Consider the following 19049-nt stretch of genomic DNA (forward strand, 5'->3'; position numbering starts at 1 on the left):
CCGCCCCCCAACAATGTAACATTTGCAGGATCTTAGTACCTCAACCACAGATCGAACCCATGCCCACAGCAGTGAAAGCACCAAGACCTAATCCACTGGACCACCAGGGAATTCCCTAGATCATGATTTTACACACATGCCTACATGGATAAGTACACAGAACACCCCCCACTTCAAAAGTGAAACTAAACATCAGGATACAAGGGTAAAGAAACTTTGAGGGCTTCCCTAGTGGCTCAGTGGTACAGAATCCACCTGCAAATGCAGGAGACACCAGTTTGATCCCCGGTGCAGGAAGCTCTCAGAACAACTAAGCCCATGCGCTGCAACTGCAGAGCTTATGTGCTGCAACTACTGAAGCCCGTGTGTCCTAGAGCCACCTCCCGCAACCCCCCTTAAAAAAAACAAGAGAAAGAAACAAACTCTGGGATACCCAATCAAAACAAAAAAGATAAGATAAGCCATTACATTTGATATATCTCTTCCTTACAAGGGAATTAGCTTACCTGCAAGAGTTGTTTACATTTATTATATTTTTCTGTTTTGTCAGCAATTTCTTTGGTCATTTCAGAGACTTGTCCCTTAGTTAGATTGTCAAAATCTGTCTCAGCTGTAACAAGGCAGAAAATAAGATTACTAAAAATTACTTTGCTCAGTATATTAGCTTCCTGACTTGAAGGTCAGTATACTGTGAAATAAATGGAATCCTAAAGCAGAAATATCTAATTCAAAACAATTATTCAAAACCATCTATTCATACACTAAGTAAACAAAGAAGGAACAATATAAACATTAGATGAGAATTTCACTATAGTTTGGCTAGAATCAAGTTCACATTCAATAAAGAAAAAAACTGCTAGCTAAAAATATTCTAAAATGCCACAAAAATTGTTCTTTATATATTTATTATATAAGATATATAGGAAAGCCACATTCTTTGAGAAAAGATGTTAAGCCATTTTTCTAATCCTTCATACTATTCAGTAAGTCTTAAGTCAATATAACACCTTTCTCAGTACTTCTATTAATACCATATAGAAATGAAAGGCAGGATCCTATTTCCACAGCAGTTGAATCTAAACATTTAACAGTATACAAAACTTACAATACATTTATTAAGTCTAAAACATCAACTACCCCAAACATTATACAATTAAATATACTTTTATATACTCTAGCATTTATTTTTGTTATTGTGTCATCTTTAACATAAGGTGAAAAAAAAGACACTAGGACAGATGAAAGCCTAGAGTTAATTTAAATTTTCATGTTGTTCATGTACTCACTATGTCTCTCTAATCCATTCTAAAAGTTAATAAGCTAATAAAAATTTTAACTTATCCACCAACAGGTGTACTAACGAGGAAAACACTCTAATGACCCGAAGCAGCCAAAACAGAACAAAAACAAGGCAAGAAAGAAATGTGATTAGAACTAAAGGGATTTTTAATTTTCCCTCCACAGAACTATACAATTAAAGTGCCATAAATGGTTCAAAATTCCACACATTTAGGGAAATATTAATTAAAAATTATTTTTAAAAATTGCTATTTTAGCTAGCTAAAATTAAAATTTCAATTCTTGGCTCTTTTCCTACAGACCAAATACTATAAGCATTTGCATTTAAAAACACAAGCTCATTTAATTAACACTTGAGAACACGCTCACAAAGATAAACATGAGTTTACACTCATATTTTGTATATTCACCACATGGATGACTTTTAGACCTTACTTTCCCTTTGCCTCAATCCCTGACTTACAAGAATATTTTACAAGCTCCCTAAAAATTCTTACACATGAAACAAGCAGTATAAACAAGCATAGATATTTTTCAAGGCAGAACACTTTATACAAAAAGTCTAAACGATTTCTACCTGTAGAAGGCGGTGGCTTTACATCTAGAGTAGAGGCAGTCGTAGCTGGGTCTGTGTTTATTGAAGCATCATTCACTTTCTGCTGATTCCCAATTTTCTTTGTGAAGACACTACTGCTATTAACCTGTTCAAAATTGTTAACAATCAACTATTAAATGAGTTGCATATCTATCCTTCCTTCAGTAACTATGTATCTTACAAATAAATCCTGGAAGTCCACAAAGCTATTGCTGTCTTAAAGGTCAAAGTCTAAAAGTTACACACATCCCTTTACTGACTAAATGTTACAAGAGAACATTCTATTTCTCCAACAAATAAAAATTACCAATTTTAAAAAAATGTATCACAACAATATTGAGCCAATAATGTGACATCAAGCAGAGAGAAATTATATTCAAAAGGTATAATATTATAAGTCTGATTTTCAAACAAAAATATTGATGAAGGAATTATTTTACTACAATGAATTACACTTACCGATTGGTCTGAAAGTTTATTTATTTGTTTTTGGAGCCGTTGGCATTCCTTGAATTTTTCTTTATAATGATCTGCTGCCATCTGAAGACGAAGTTTCAGATCCTCAACTTCTCTTCTCAGTTCATGTTCCAGTGTATCAGTCTTCTCCTAAAAAACAAATAAACTTTTTCTCTAAGAGAAACATAAAAATTTCATATCTCATAATGTGGTAGTAAATCCAACTTTATTTTCACTTTTTTCTCTCGACAATTAATGTTATTTGTTTTGGAGTTTTGGCTACAGAGTCACATAAGCTCTCCTAATAATTTCAGCTTTATATTCCAAGGACTAAGGTTTATTAAAGAAAAAAACTAGAAAAGAATCATCTATCTCCTGAGAAGTAAGCATTACTCTGTTAAATAACCACAATACCATTTTATGCTACAATAAGAAAATCTAAACAAAGCAATATATACCTGTTATCAAAGCAGTGTTTACTAACCATTAGGAATTTGCTTACAGAAAATTTTCTAAAAACTTGTATTAATTTCAACCGAAGAAGTTACAATGACTAAACAAAATGAATGGAAATTTAAAATTCTGTGACCAGGAATCTGACCTCAATTACTTTAGCATAAGTCATTCTCTTTCATAAGCTTATAATGAGTTTTTGACCAAAATAGAAATTCAAAATTAACTGGCTTTACCTGATCTTTATTCACAGCACTTAGTTTAAGCTCTGCCAGTGCATCAGTTAACTGCTTTTTTACTTTCTCATTTTCCAAGCGTGCAGTATGCAGATCTGCCATTGTTTTATCCCGCACATTTACAGCATCACTAAGTTCTTTAGCCAGAAACACAGCTTCTTGCCGAGTTGCCTGAATCTGTTCTTCGGCTTTACGAAGTTGCTCCTTTAAAGTAAATGTATCTTCCTGAAGAAAGGCAGATAAATTTATTTGTAATTAAAACATTCAAGTAAAAAACAGAAGCAGAAACAATGTTTATTTCTATTTCAACAGATCTAAAATTTTAAATTAAATATTGCTTTTCTATTCATGACTGAGATGAAGTATTATTGTTGCTCGTTCAGTTGCTGTAAGTAGGGTCCAACTCTTTGCAGCCTATGGACTGTAGCACACCAGACTTCCCTGTCGTTCACTCTCTCCCAGAGTTTGCTCACTTTCATGTCCATTGAGTCAGTGATGCTATCTAACCATCTTATCCTCTGCCTCCCTCTTCTCCATATATAAGCCTATAAAAAATCTGAGATGTGACTTTGTTTTAGAGACCCCCACAGAGCAACCCTATGCATTGGGTATCAATACTATCACTATATGTATAATTCAGGACACTGAAATACAGGAAGTCAAGCAACATAACCAATGTTCACAGTCTTGGCTAAACAGACTCAAACGGAGGCTCCTGTCTCTCAGAATCTCTCCAGCTAGAACTGCTAACCCTCGTTTTTTATAATAATAACAGTAATTATAAAAACTTCATTTTAACTGTAAAAATTTTGGTTAAAAAAATGTTTTCTATGATCTAACCTGTAATTAGCACCTTTCTCCAAACCTAAAAGTATCTTTGAAAAGTTAAAATTGCCACTTTCTGTAATATAAACAAGACAATGTGAGCTCAATAAATCTAGCTTATTCCAACATTCCTCTTTATTCTAGAAATAAACTCATAAAAAGTGCAACTGTTCTAGTATGATATTAATAAAGATAATATATAAATGTTATCAGTTTCTATATGCCAGAAAGGGGGAAAAAGCATTGAAAATATTTTCCAATCAATAAAAAATGAAAACATTTTAAACAAAAGAAAAAAGAAATTTGGAGAAAGGTATGAATTTCTTTAAATAGCTATTATGCATAGAAAAAAATGTTCATCAACAGTCCAAGAAGGTAAAACAAATACCATTCCTCTTCTTTCAAACTAAGACTGAAAACCAATTAACTCTAATATCTGGATCGTTTAGGAAAATTAGCACATCTTCAAATACGTGGGCTCATTATTATCTGCAAGTGATATAGCCTTTATCAGATTTTTGAAACATTCATCAACACCTTTGAAAAACACATGGCTTTTGATCAATTTTATTTTCATGAGTTCCTAAATACAGCTTTAGTTTGGCAGGGTTAGTTTTGCAGGGATCAAGTAAAATATTAAGATTATGAAAACTTATTAAAAATAAAAAATCTCTAACAATATGAGAATTTTGTTATAAACTATGATATACCCTCCATAAAATGAAAACCTATGCAGCCATTACTAGCAGTAGTATATGTCATACATGTTTTGGAAAGACATTTGAATTAAGAAAATTTAAAACCTCAAACTGGCAACTGTCCTTTGAACAATTTATTCCACAGAGATTTATACAAGTGCCAGGATATCTGTACAAGAATGTTTACTGCATCATGCTTTTATAACACCTAAGGATTGTACACAACTAAAAAACATTACATTAGTTCAGTTCAGTAGCTCAGTCGTGTCCAACTCTTTGCGACCCCATGAATTGTAGCAGACCAGGCCTCCCTGTCCATCACCAACTCCCGGAGTTCACTCAAACTCAACATCCATCGAGTCGGTGATGCTATCCAGCCATCTCATCCTCTGTCATCCCCTTCTCCTCCTGCCTCCAATCCCTCCCAGCATCAGAGTCTTTTCCAATGAGTCAACTCTTCGCATGAGGTGGCCAAAGTACTGGAGTTTCAGCTTTAGCATCAGACCTTCCAATGAACACCCAGGACTGATCTCCTTTAGGATGGACTGGCTGGATCTCCCTGCAGTCCAAGGACTCTCAAGAGTCTTCTCCAACATCACAGTTCAAAAGCATCAATTCTTCGGCACTCAGCTTTCTTCTCAGTCCAACTCTCACATGCATACATGACCACTGGAAAAATCATAGCGTTGACTAGACAGACCTTTGTTGGCAAAGTAATGTCTCTGCTTTTGAATATGCTATCTAGGTTGGTCATAACTTTTCTTCCAAGGAGTAAGCGTCTTCTAATTTCATGGCTGCAATCAACATCTGCAGCGATTTTGGAGCCCAAAAAAATAAAGTCTAACACCGTTTCCACTACATTACAGACTATACAGCTATTTAATAAAAAGAGAGATTTCAAAGCTGCTATTGTACTTTTTTTTTTTTTCCTATCCATGCAGCTTGTAGGATCTGAGTTCCAGGGATTAAACCTGGACTCCTGCCAGTGGAGAAGCGTTGAGTCCTAACCATTGGACCACTAGGGGATTCCCTACTAAACTGTTCTAATGAATGAGGAAGATCTTCATGTGTACTCATACTGCAAGATGTCCAGACAGTCTATCAATTTTTAAAGTTTTTGTAACACTATATGTAGTCACATTTTTGTTGAAGTATAAATATTATACAAACATTAAGATTTCTAGGAAAATGAGAAATTCTATAATGATATATCTGGGAAATAAAAGAGTTACTTTTATCTTGTACTCTTCACATACTACTTGAATTTCTTTTATAACCATGATTTTGTATTGCTTTTATACTTCTCACGTTTCCATTTGCAATCTGCTACATTCAATACCCTGAAAAGTAACTGGAGTCTTAACCATTAATCCTAAATGTCACGCATATCTGATGTTTTAGGTATTTCATTAACTATATCTGAGTGTATTCAATAGCAAACTACTGAAAACCACATAAAACTATTCCAATTATAATGATTAAATCAAATTAAATTTATACAACATAGTATTTATACCCATTCTTTTTTTAATGGGAAGATCTCTATGAACTGATAGGGAATGATTTCCCATCTATATATAGTTCAAGAAAAGCAAAAGGAAAAGAAAAACAAAGGGAAAAAGAGTATAAACAATATCCCCCTTTAAAGAAAGGGGGCTTCCCTTGTGGCTCAGATGGTAAAGAATCCACATGTAATGTGCAAGACCTGGGTTCGATCCCTGGGTTGGGAAGATGCCCTGCAGAAGGGAAAGGCTAACCACTCTAGTATTCTGGCCTGCAGAATTCCATGGACTGTAGAGTCTACGGGGTCACAAAGAGTTGGACACAACTGAGCCACTTTCACTTAAAGAAAGGAGACAGAGAAGGGTATGTGCACGCACACACATGCACCAAGTTTATTTTTGTAAAAAACAAACAATAATAATATACTGGAAACTAAAGAAAATGTTTTACCTATGAAAACAGGTAAGAAAGGGTTTTTATAATTTATTTTTAATTGGAGGATAATTACAATATAGTGTTGGTTTCTGCCATACATCAACATGAATCAGTCACAGGTATACATATGTTCCCTCCCTCGTGAACCTTCCTCCCACCCCAAGAAAGGGTTTTTAAGGAAAAGTAAATTTTTAATTTCATTTTGACTTCTGAATGATACAACTATTTTACATATTCAAGAAATAAAATTAAAAGATTACAAGAATAAAAACAAAAAACTGAACTGTATTACAAATGCATAATATAAATGTTTAAAAAAATTAATTCAAGTAACTTTTGAACCTGATACTCTGTACATCCTTACGCCACAGGCTGTGTGATGCAAGTCTGCTGCACCCAGAGCCCCTGTCAATATAGAGCTGGACTATAAAGAAAGCTGAGAGCCAAAGAATTGAGGCTTTTGAACTGTGGTGTTGGTGAAGACTCTTGGGAGTCCCTTGGACTGAAGGAAAATCAACCAGTCAATCCTAAAGGAAATCAGTCCTGAATTCATTGGAAGGACCAATGCTGAAGCTGAAACTCCAATACTTTAGCCACCTGATGCGAAGAACTGACTCACTGGAAAAGACCCTGATGCTGGGCAAGACTGAAGGCAGGAGAAGGGGACAACAGAGGATGAGATGGCTGGATGGCATCACCAGCTCGGTAGACATGAGTCTGAGCAAGCTCCGGGAGTTGGTGATGGACAGGGAGGCCTGGTGTGCTGCTGTCCACAGGGTCGCAAAGAGCCGGACCTGACTGAGCGACTGGACTGAACTCTCTACACCCTTAGTGAATATATTAAGATAAAATCTGGAAAATCTTAGTTTTTATTTAGCAGAGATACTGATGGAAATGGTGTTGAGATAATAATTCTGAAACTAATGGTGTGTGCAGCTAGTTGAAAAAGTTAAAGTGTTAGTCATTCAACTGTGTCCGACTCTTTGCAGGTCCATGGACTGTATAGCCCTCTAGTCTCCTCTGTCCATGGGATCCTCCAGGCAAGAATACTGGAGTGAGTAGCCATTTCTTTCTTCAGGGGATTTTCCTAACCCAGAGATCAAAACCCGGGTCACCTGCATTGCAGGAAGATTATCATCCAAGCCACCAGGGAAGCTGGTTAAACAACATGAATAAATATAACGTTTGAAAGCTGTGGGGGATTTCCTGATAGCTCAGTTGGTAAAGAATCCACCTGCAATGCAGGAGATACCGGTTCAATTCCTGGGTCAGGAAGATCCACTGGAGAAGGGATAGGCTACCCACTCCAGTATTCTTGGGCCTCCCTTGTGCCCAGCTGGTAAAGAATCTGCCTGCAAAGCAAGAGACCTGGTTTCCATCCCCGGGTTGGGAAGATCGCCTGGATAAAGGAAAGACTACCCACTCCAGTATTCTGACCTGGAGAATTCCCTTGGGGTCACAAAGAGTCGGACACAACTGAGCGACTTTCACTTTCACTTTTGGAAGCTGGGAGAAGGTATACATAAGTATGGAAAGGAGGAAGATAAAGAAGACCCCTAGGAAATACTGGATTTGAATTGGAGATGTCAATATAAATTTAAGACTTAAAATATCTAATTAAAGTGCAAAGGAGCAAAAGGATTCAGTTCTTGGTTTCGAAATACCTTTCTCGAATGTGAAAAAAAAAATCAGGCTCTTTGGAGAAATCGGTAATACCAGATTTAGGTCTGAACCTAAAACTAAAACCTATCACAAAGTTCTAACCACAAAACGAGGAAGTATTCAAAGCATTAGGGGGATATATCAGAAAGATACAAATGTAGGTCTGAAAAGGCTCCCCCCTAGCTATAGGACAACTTAAGATAAAAAAGAATGATGAGGTATAATATACTGAACAAAAATTAATCAAGGAGTCTATAGTGATTTTAAAAAAAAAAGGAATAGAACAAAAGGGAACCACCTCATTATAAAAGAATACCTACTAATAAACATAGAGGGAATGACAACTTTTTAAAATCACCACTTTGCAATCATTAATGTAATAACTGATACAGGTAAGGATCATCGAAGTATAAAAAACACTGGTCAAAGAGTATTGCGGAGAAGGATGTTCACATGATCTCGAAGTATTATCCCAGATTATTCAATAAATCACAAAGAAGGAAAGACACCAACGTAACGGAGAGATAAGCAGACATAACTTTAAACAACAGATTAAACCTAACATCAGAAAGAAAGGAACTGGTATTATATGACTTCTGATGTAACTGCAACAGAATGTACAAAACATCTTTTTCTTGCCAAAACTATGTAACTGGAATCTAGTCATGAGGAAACAACAGACAAAATTAGAATATAGAACATTCTCTCAGACAAGTCTGAATTCTTCAAAACTATCGATGTCATCACAGACAAAAGGTTTAAGGACACTGTTCTGTATTAAAGCAGACCGAGAATATAACAATAATCATTAATGTATGATTTCTGACTACCCAGGATCAAGAAATTTTAAAGGTTATACAAAAATATAAGCGGACTAATTTTAATGTGGACTAAACTACATACGTGTGTGTGTGTGTGTGTGCCTGCGTGTACACATGCGTGCTGTCGTGTCCAACTCTTTTGTGACCCCATGGACCACCAAGATCCTCTGGACCTGGAATTTTTCCAGGCAAGAATACTGGAGGGGGTTGCCATTTCCTATACTCTAGGGGATCTTCCCAACCCAGGGATCAAACCCACGTCTCGTGTCTCCTGCACTGGCAGATGGATTCTTTACCACTAGCACCACCTGGGAAGCCCCATATACAAGTATGACTATTATCATATCAATATAAAATTTCTTAGGTGACATTTCTTAGGTATTATGGATTTACAGAAGAATGTAACTGTTGATAAGAGAGACTTTAAAAAGTATTTAGGATGAAATGTCAATGCCTACAACTGACTTTCAAATGGCTTGTGGGGGGGCATATAAATGGGAGAGATAAAGGTAGCAAAATACTGAAGGATATATGTATTCAATTTTCTGTTCTTTCAGCTCTTCTAGAAGTCTGAACTTTTTCCAAAACAGAAGTTGAGCGGGGTAAAGAGTAAAAATAAAATACACACTGTATACATTTAACAGAGATAATATTTTACAATCTTTAAATGCATACTGCAAAAGCACTTACCTTACTTGAGGTTGTAAGCAACAAGGTCCTTTGCAGATTCTCCTTTTCAGCCAATGAGAACTGTAGTCTGCTAATCTCGTCTTTGAAATGAGTAATCATGTTTTCTTTGTTCCCATCTAAATTCTTTAAAGTCTGGACCTCTGACAGAAGCTTGGTATTTTCTATTTCTGTATTCTTCAAATGTACCTGAAACAGTGATTGAAAATGCCAAGAATATTCTTTCTAACTCCACAGCCTAAGTTACTCAATAATTTAAAGTATCACTATTTATCTCTAACCCAAATATGATCAAGAAAAGGAAAAACTCACTAAGCAAGGAGTCAGGAAAGCAAATTCTGCCAAATGATTACCCAAGTATATGGAAGCAGAACACAACTTTTCTGAGTTTTGCTATTGTTGTTTTAGTTTTCCACAGAGATTAATTCTAAGGTCTAACATTACCTGATCTCTAAAATCTTCCCTTTTACTAATTTTACATTAGTTCTCTTTAAAATTACAAATGAATTTGGTTGTTCTTTTGGGGAAACGTGTTACAGGCATATTCATATATAAAGGTATGACCAGATTCAAGAAAAACAAAGTACATTCAAGAATGATACCTTAAGCAATTAAATTTCTTGCTTATGGAAAAAGTACTGTCATTTACTTCCTATGTGCCTAAAAATACATTTATTGACTAATTAACCCAACTATATTGATTTTTCCCAGGAACTCTGGCTGCTGCTATTCACAGTACATATGCAAATCAAATTCTATAACGAGTATCTTTAAAATTTTAACTGCAGTTGAAAGTAGTTTTTAAAAAAATACTGTATGCAACTGCATACTGCAACTTTCAACTGCAGTATGCAGCTGCAACTTTCAACTGCAGTATGCAGCTGCAACTTTCAACTGCAGTATGCAGCTGCAACTTTCAACTGCAGTATGCAGCTGCAACTTTCAACTGCAGTATGCAGCTGCAACTTTGCTTAGACATCAGTATTGTTAATATTTCCCTTTCTCTCTCTCTCTCTCTCTCTCTCTCTCTCATGCTCTGAAGATGGCTGTCCCAACAAACAGAATGGGTATAACCCATAAACATGCAAAACATTTCTATGTTCTGCAATGAGGTGCAGAGTAGACTCGATTTTTTTTAATTTTCAAAGCAAAAATTTTTAAAGATTAAAAAAGAATTAACCAACCCCCAAATAAGAAGGAAACAACTGTAGTTTCGTGGTATAGTTTGAAATAAGGGAGCCTGATACCTCCAGCTGTTTTTCTCCAGACTGTTTTGACTATTCAGGGTCTTTTGTTTTTCCATACAGATTTTAGAATTATTTGTTCTAGTTCTGTGAAAAATATCATTGATATTTTGATAGAATGCAATGAATCTGTAGATTGGGTAGTATGGTCATTTTAGCAATGTTAATTCTTCCAATCCATGAGCACAGTGTATCTTTCCATATGTGTTATCTTAATTTTTTTCTTCATCATTGTCTGTTTTCTCACTACAGGGCTTTTATTCATTAGGTTTATTCCTAGACATTTTACCCTTTTTGACTATAAATGGGATTGTTTTCTTAATTTCTCTTTCCAAGAGTTTGCTGTTAGTATACAGAAATGCAGATGATTATTATTATTCTGTGTATTATTTTTGTATCTTGCAACCTGACCAAACCCACTGATGAACAGCAAGTTTTCAGTGGCATCTTTAGGATTTTCTGTATAATGTCATCTGCAAATAGTGACAGTTTTACTACTTCCTTTGCAATTTGAATTCCTTTTCTTTGTCTGATCACAATGGCTATGACTTCCAATACTATGCTGAATAAAAGTGATGACAGTGGGTATTTTTGTCTTGTTCCTGATCTTGGAGGAAGTACTTTTCAAGCTTTTCACCACTGAGTACATTATGATGTTAGCCTTGTAGTATATGACTCTTATTATGTTGAGGTGTGTTCTCTCTTAACCACTTTGTTGAGAAGTTTTATCACAAACATATGTTGAATTTTGACAATAGCTTTTCCTGCATCTACTGAGATGATCATATAATCTTTATTTTTTTAATGCAATATATCACAGTAACTATACTTTGTATACTACAAAGCTAGAGTAATCAAAACAGTATGGTAGTGGACAAAACCAGACACACTGATCAACAGAACAGACAGCCCAGAAATGAACCCACTCATATAACCAATTAGTCTATGACAAAGGAGGCAAGAATATTAATAACAGGGAAAAAAAAATTTCTTCAACAAACTGTGTTGGGGAAACCAGATGGCTACATGCAAAAGAATCAAACTAAGCTACTTTCTCACACCATATATGTAAAAATAAACTCAAAATGGATTAAAGACTTAAATGTAAAACTTGAAACCATAAAACTTCTAGAAGAAAACAAAGGCAGTAGATTGTTTGATATCAGTCTTAGCAAAAAGTTTTGGATATGCCTCCTCAGGCAAGTGAATCAAAGGCAAAAATAAAACAAATGGTACTACATCAAACTAAAAAGCCTTTCCCCAGCAAAGGAAATTATCAACAAAATGAAAAGGACACCTACTGAATGGGAAAAGATACCTGAAGTATATCCAATCAACATGGAGTTAACATGCAAAATATACAAAGAGCCCATACAACTCAATATTAAAAAAAACAAGCCCAATCAAAAAACAGGCAGAGAACCTGAACAGGCATTTCCCCAAAGAAGACATACAGAAGATCAACAGGCAAATGAAAACGTGTTCAAGATCACTAATCATCATGGATATACAAATCAAACACCTCACCTCAATGATACATCACCTCAGTCTTGAGAATGGCTACTAACAAAAAGACAACAAATAACAAGTACTGGCAAGAATGTGGAGAAAAGGGAACCCCTCCACACTGCTGGTGGGAATGTAAATTGGTGCAGTCACTATGGAGAAACAGTAGGGAGATTCCTCAAAAAGTTAAAAAATAGAAACATGATCCAGCAATTCCACTCCTGGATATTATCTGAAGAAAACAAAACACTAATTTGAGAAGATATAAATACCCCTATGTTTACTGCAGTATTATCTACAATAGCCAAGATATGAAAGCAACCTAAGTGCTCATCAACAGATGAAAGGATAAAGAAGATGCTATGTGTATGTGTACACACACACACAGGTATATTACTCAGCCGTAAAAAAAGAAAAACTGTGCCATCTGCAACAACATGGAAGGACCTAAGTGAGATAAATCAAAGACAAACACCATACTACTTCATTTACGTGTATTATCTAGAAACAGAACAAATGAACATAAAAAAGAATGACAGATGAAGAGAACTAACAAGTGGTTGCTGGCTGGGGGATCAGAGAAACAGGTAAGGAAGATTAACAGGTACACAGTTATAAAAACAGAATCAGTCACAGGTATGAAATATATAGCATGTGGAATAGAGTCAGTAATTATGCAATACCTTTGTATGGTGACAAGTGGTAGCTAGACTTATTGTGGTAATCATTTTGAAATGTATAAAAATATAAAATCATGATGCTGTGCACCCAGAACTAAATATGGAAAAAAAAAAGGTCAGATTTGTGGTTACCTGAGACAGAGGGTGAAGGGAGGGGGCGTTAGATAAAAGTAATCAAAAGGTACAAACTTACAGTTAAAAGATAAATAAGTACTAGGGATGTAACATATCACACAGTAACTAAAATTTAACACCACTGTAAGTTATAGATGAAAGTTATTTAGAGTAAATCCCTCGAGTTCCCATCACAAGGGGAAAAAATCTTTTATATGAGATGATGAATGTTCACTAAACTTATTGTGGTAATCATTCCATGATATACACCATTATGCTTATGCCATAAACTTATACAGTACTGTATGTCAATGGTATCTCAAAAATGAAGAAAAAAAGAGGTGATTCTCAGAAAAGATTTGGAATTTCATACTTGGGTACCCAATGATGGCACCAAGCTTATCAATAAATATAAATAAGTGAATAGTTATTTTTTAATAAGAAGGAGTGGAAAACCTACTGGCAATAAATAAATCATATTCTACATTTTTAGTGCAAATTGAGATGAGACTCTCAAATACTGAATATATGAAGCTATGTTTTATTTTTAACATATACCATAATTATATAAATGAGTGCTGTTCTCTTCTAATTAATAAAGAGATTAAATCTATCCAAGTAATACTTAACTCAGAATGTTCTTGAAATTCCTAATCTGGAACTGCCTTCAAGAACTGCTTAAGAACCCTTAAAATAAGTAAATACCAATATGTATCCACAATATTGACAACTAACGCTCACTATCCTATTTTAGAGCTGCTTAAACAGGAAAGCAGAAAAAACTCTAAAAGGTGAAGATTTGTCTACAGAATCCTTTTTTAAAATGAAAGTCTCTTAGATAATTCCAAAAGGCAAACTAAAATATGATCATCACTGAAATAAATTAATCCTCTCACTAACATTTATATATTCTTAAAAGGGGAAAATTAGTCGCACAAATCCTGATCAACAGCTATCTTATTACCATTAAAAAATCTCTGACTTATTATACATTACCTGCTAAGTATCTAAAACACCAGTAACTTAAACTTCCTGAAAACTTTTAGGGACTATACACAATGAGGTAGTTTAAAATATATCCCTAAATCCTTTGATTCTCCTCTCTTAAAGAAATGGAGCCTAATTCCCCTCTCCAGTATCAGCTGGAGTGACTTGCTTCTAATTAGTAAGATAAAGAAGAAGCATCAGTGCTCAACTTGCAGACCAGGTCATAAAATGCACTGATTTCCTCCTTGCTCTCCCTTGTACGGCTCACTCTGAGGGAAGTCGATTGCCATACTGTGGGGACATTCAAACAGCCACTGAAGAGGCGACATTCCAAGAAACTGAAGGGCCTCCTGCCAAAAGTCATGTAAGTGAGCCACTCTGACAGCACATCGCCCAGTTCTAACTGAGAGCCTTTAGCTGACTTCAGCCCTTGCCAACATCTTGATTGCAGCTACACAAGAGACTCTGAGCCAGAAACACTCAGCTAAATTGCTCCCAAATTCCTGAACACTAAGTTTTGGGGCAATATGCTACACAGCAAAAGATAACTAATAAAAATGTAAGGAATAAATTACCTTATAAAGTTCCTTCTCATCCTTTTCTGTCTTCAGCTGACATTCAAGTTGTTCTCTTTCATACTGTGTCTTTTTGAGTTTGTCCTTTAAGCTGAGTTAAAGTCAAATAACATTAACATAAACAAAAAAACTTTCTTAAAACATTTTTAAAACATGAAGATGTTTTTAAAATATTAGAAATACCTGTCTAATTCAGTTTCTTTTTCAATCGCTTTATGAGTCACTGACACAATATCTTCCTCAAGCTGGAGAGCTTTGGACGTAGCATCATTGTATCTCTTCTTAAATTCTTCATTTTCCATTTTTAAACTTTGTGAGACTTCAGTAAGAGCCTTAGAAACAATAATAAAATATTTTGAGAAACAGAAACATAATCAGAAATACAAATTTGTATATTTCTAAGAAATCTAGCCTTAAAATTTTAATCCCTCATTTGTCCCCTCCAAACTTTATAAGAATAAAAACTAAACCTGAAATGGTAACATACAATAAACTTTTTAAATACTAAATTAAACAATTACTAACTTTTCTCCTGGACTTTTCACACACTCTGGGATGATTTCAGGACTTTCTCCACCAGAGGGCAGGCAACGAAAGTGAGGAAAAAACTTCAAAATTAGTCACTTTGGGTTTTTTTTTTTTAACACATCTTGCTTTCCACTATTACTCCAATGACAAAACAGTTTTCATGATATTAACAAAGGTTAACACCCACTTCTTCCGGCATAAGTCAGTAAGCACCACTGATAATTAAGAAAGTACAATGGGTACTGTGAAAGTGTTAATTGTTAAATCATGTTTGAATCTTTGCAACCCCACTGACTGCAATCCACCAGGATCCTCTGTTCATGGAATTCTCCAGCAAAGAATACTAGAGTGTGAAGTCACTCCCTTCTCCAGAGGATCTTCCTGATCTAGGCACTGAACTCAGGTTTCCCACCTTGCAGGCAGATTCTTTACCATCTTAAAATAGATAACTAAAAAATCTTATCACATCAACTAAGACAATTAACTAACTTACAAGAACTTCATCAAGCCTCTTCCTAGGCTTGTTTTATAATGGACAAAAAGGAGATAATAAGGCCTTTAGTGCCTAGTTCATAAAATTATGAGAATCAAATAATATATAGTGCATTGGAGGCTTCCACACAGTTATGGGAAACTATACAAAGAACTAATAAATTACGACAAATTGTGCTAATTAAAAATTAATTTAAAATTTTCCTATTAATGAAAGTCTACTACCCATCGACCCAACAACAAAAACTACCCAACAACAAAAACTAAAGAAAATCACCATTCTGCCAATTTAAATGTGTCAAATGTTATGAAGTATCTATATGCCAATGAAAATATGCTATCTATAGTATCTATATGCTAATGAAAATTAATTGATTTTCATCAAGTAACAAAATTTTTTACTTACAAGTAAAATATTTTAATTATCTTATTAGAATATGAAAACATCATTGCATCTAAGAACAACATAATTCATTAAGAAGCTTATCACAACAATGGTCGGATACCTTCTATTGGTTTTAATTTTGCTCAAAACAACTTCTTGCCTTACTGAATTTGCAACATAAACCAAAGACTGATATGAAAAACTAAATGCTATTCTGATTTCAATGCTGTAATCCCAGAGAAAACAGGTAATATTTACTCACTCAGCTTTAACAGCTGTCACTATCCAATGATTCTTTAAAATCTGACATTTTCAGTACTTGTCTTGCTGATTTATAAGGAGAGGTTTCTAAACTGCTTTTTACATTTTATTTTTATTTTTACCAAATGCTCTCTGAACAGGAATCGCAGCAGGCCAGGCCTCCCTGTCCATCACCAACTCCCGGAGTTCACTCAAACTCACATCCATCGAGTTGGTGATGCCATCCAGCCATCTCATCCTCTGTTGTCCCCTTCTCCTCCTGCCCCCAATCCCTCCCCACATCAGAGTCTTTTCCAATGAGTCAACTCTTCGCATGAGGTGGCCAAAGTACTGGAGTTTCAGCTTCAGCATCATTCCCTCCAAAGAAATCCCAGGGTTGATCTCCTTCAGAATGGACTGGTTGGATCTCCTTGCAGTCCAAGGGACTCTCAAGAGTCTTCTCCAACACCACAGTTCAAAAGCATCAATTCTTTGGCGCTCAGCTTTCTTCACAGTCCAACTCTCACATCCATACGTGACCACTGGAAAAACCATAGCCTTGACTAGACGGACCTTAGTCGGCAAAGCAATGTCTCTGCTTTTGAATATGCTATCTAGGTTGGTCATAACTTTCCTTCCAAGGAGTAAGCATTTTAATTTCATGGCTGCAATCACCATCTGCAGTGATTTTGGAGCCAAAAAAAATAAAGTCTGACACTGTTTCCCCATTAACTCCATAGTGAATCACAAATTAATTTGAATTGTAACTTGAGAGTCTCAGAACCTTTTTGTGGTACCTTTAAAGACACTTAAGAGCTTCTTAGCTTCTAAGCGCACTATAAAAGGCATAAAATACCCAAGTGGGGATTATTCTGCAGGTATGTTGCATTCATATCTGAATGAAGGATAAGCATTTTCAATATGTCTAAGTCTTCCTTAGCATGAAAATGACATCAAAGCCTTTAGCGTACATACAAATAACTAAGAACCATGCTTTCCTTTAAAAAACTATATAGAAATGCATATACAAAATATTTTTAAAAGAGTAAAATATGCAACATAGTCTTCAAAAACACTTGAAATTTGAAATAAATATTCATTTGGTCAGCATTTGCAAATTATGACAAAAGAGCACAATAAACCTAATATTTAAACAGAAAACTTAAAGAGAAGAGTAACTCAGCTACACTGTGCACCAAGATAAGAACAGTAACTACAAAGGAGACAAAAGGAGATTAAGAGATTTGAGCATATCAGATTTATGGAGCAGACTTCTTCTAAACTGAAGGATCACATCACCATGACCCACTATTACCAATCCCCCTCAATTCTCAATTATGAACAACCAGACAAAAAGACTGTGAAACTGTTAATCACTTATGTGATTCTGTGGCTAAACACCCACTAAAAACATCTTAAGTAACAACACATTTATTCCCATGTTAAAAAAGGACAAAATTAACTTTGACTACAAATAAATACATGTGAAGATACTGTGTCTTTCACAGTATCACTAACAATTATCTAGAAAAAGGCATCGTTTTCTGGATTCAAACATATACAACAGTAAATTTTAGTAAATTAGTACCTGAATACTCTAATGGCAAGTCACTAGCAAAAGGATCATGTCATTTATGGAAATTGCTAGAAGAAACTTAAAATAAATCTCACTCATTTAATATAATCTGGCTTTTCTCAAACACTCTTTTGAAATCAACTAGAATACCAAACTTGACTGAAGAAACAGTGTGAGGGTTCCTAAAAAAACTAAAAATAGAACTATCATGATCCACCAATCACATTCCTGGGCATATATCCAGAGGAAACTGTAAGCCAAAGACACACTGCACCCCAATGTTCACTGCAGCATTCTTTACAATAGTCAAAACATGGAAGCAACCTAAATGTCCATCAACAGAGGATGGATAAAGAAGATGTGGCATACATACAATGGAACAGTAGCCATAGAAAAATGAACTAATGCCATTTGCAGCAGCATAGATGGACTTAGAGATTATCATACTAAGTAAGTAGACAGAGGAAATACAGCTTATATGTGGAATGAAAAAAAATGACATAAATTAACATACAAAACAAAAACAGATTCAGACTTCAAAAACAAATTCAAGGTTACCAAAGGGTAAATGGTAGGAGGAGGGATAAATCAGGAATCTGGGATTAACATATACATACTACTATTTATAAAACAGATAATCAATAAGGACGTACTATATAGCAGAGGGAACTCTCTACTCAATATTCTGTAATAACCTATATGGAAAGGAATCTGAAAAGAATGGATATATGTGTATGTGTAATTAAATCACTTTGCTATACTACCTGAAGTTAACACAATACTGAAAATCAACTATACTTCAATATAAAAATAAAGACTAAATATAAATAAATAAAAAGTTCAAAAATTCTATCTGTACAAGATGTACAAAGCTGTATCTCAGAAAAGGCAGACAAATCAGAGATCAAATTGCCAACATCCATTGGATCATAGAAAAAGCAAGAGAATTCCAGAAAAACATCTACTTCTGCTTCATTTACACTAAAGCCTTCAACTGTGGATCATAACAACTATGGAAAATTCTTAGAGAGATGGGAATACCAGACCACCTT

General features: G+C 35.0%; 1 protein-coding gene across 2 annotated transcripts in view; it reads right to left on the bottom strand.

The window, feature by feature from the left end:
- Positions 1-19049, bottom strand: part of TAX1BP1 (Tax1 binding protein 1) — a 90773-nt gene that overhangs the window by 33595 nt on the left and 38129 nt on the right. For both annotated transcript variants that reach the window (XM_042248641.2, XM_012176896.5), the window contains exons 6-12: positions 14960-15108; positions 14777-14867; positions 9674-9859; positions 3040-3264; positions 2354-2500; positions 1877-2000; positions 507-610 (exon numbers count right to left, since the gene is read on the bottom strand). In XM_042248641.2, coding sequence (XP_042104575.1) covers positions 507-610; positions 1877-2000; positions 2354-2500; positions 3040-3264; positions 9674-9859; positions 14777-14867; positions 14960-15108 — 1026 coding nt within the window. The remainder of the gene's footprint in view (positions 1-506; positions 611-1876; positions 2001-2353; positions 2501-3039; positions 3265-9673; positions 9860-14776; positions 14868-14959; positions 15109-19049) is intronic.

This window comes from Ovis aries, chromosome 4 (assembly GCF_016772045.2).
Source record: "Ovis aries strain OAR_USU_Benz2616 breed Rambouillet chromosome 4, ARS-UI_Ramb_v3.0, whole genome shotgun sequence".
In the NCBI taxonomy this organism is placed as follows: domain Eukaryota; kingdom Metazoa; phylum Chordata; class Mammalia; order Artiodactyla; family Bovidae; genus Ovis; species Ovis aries.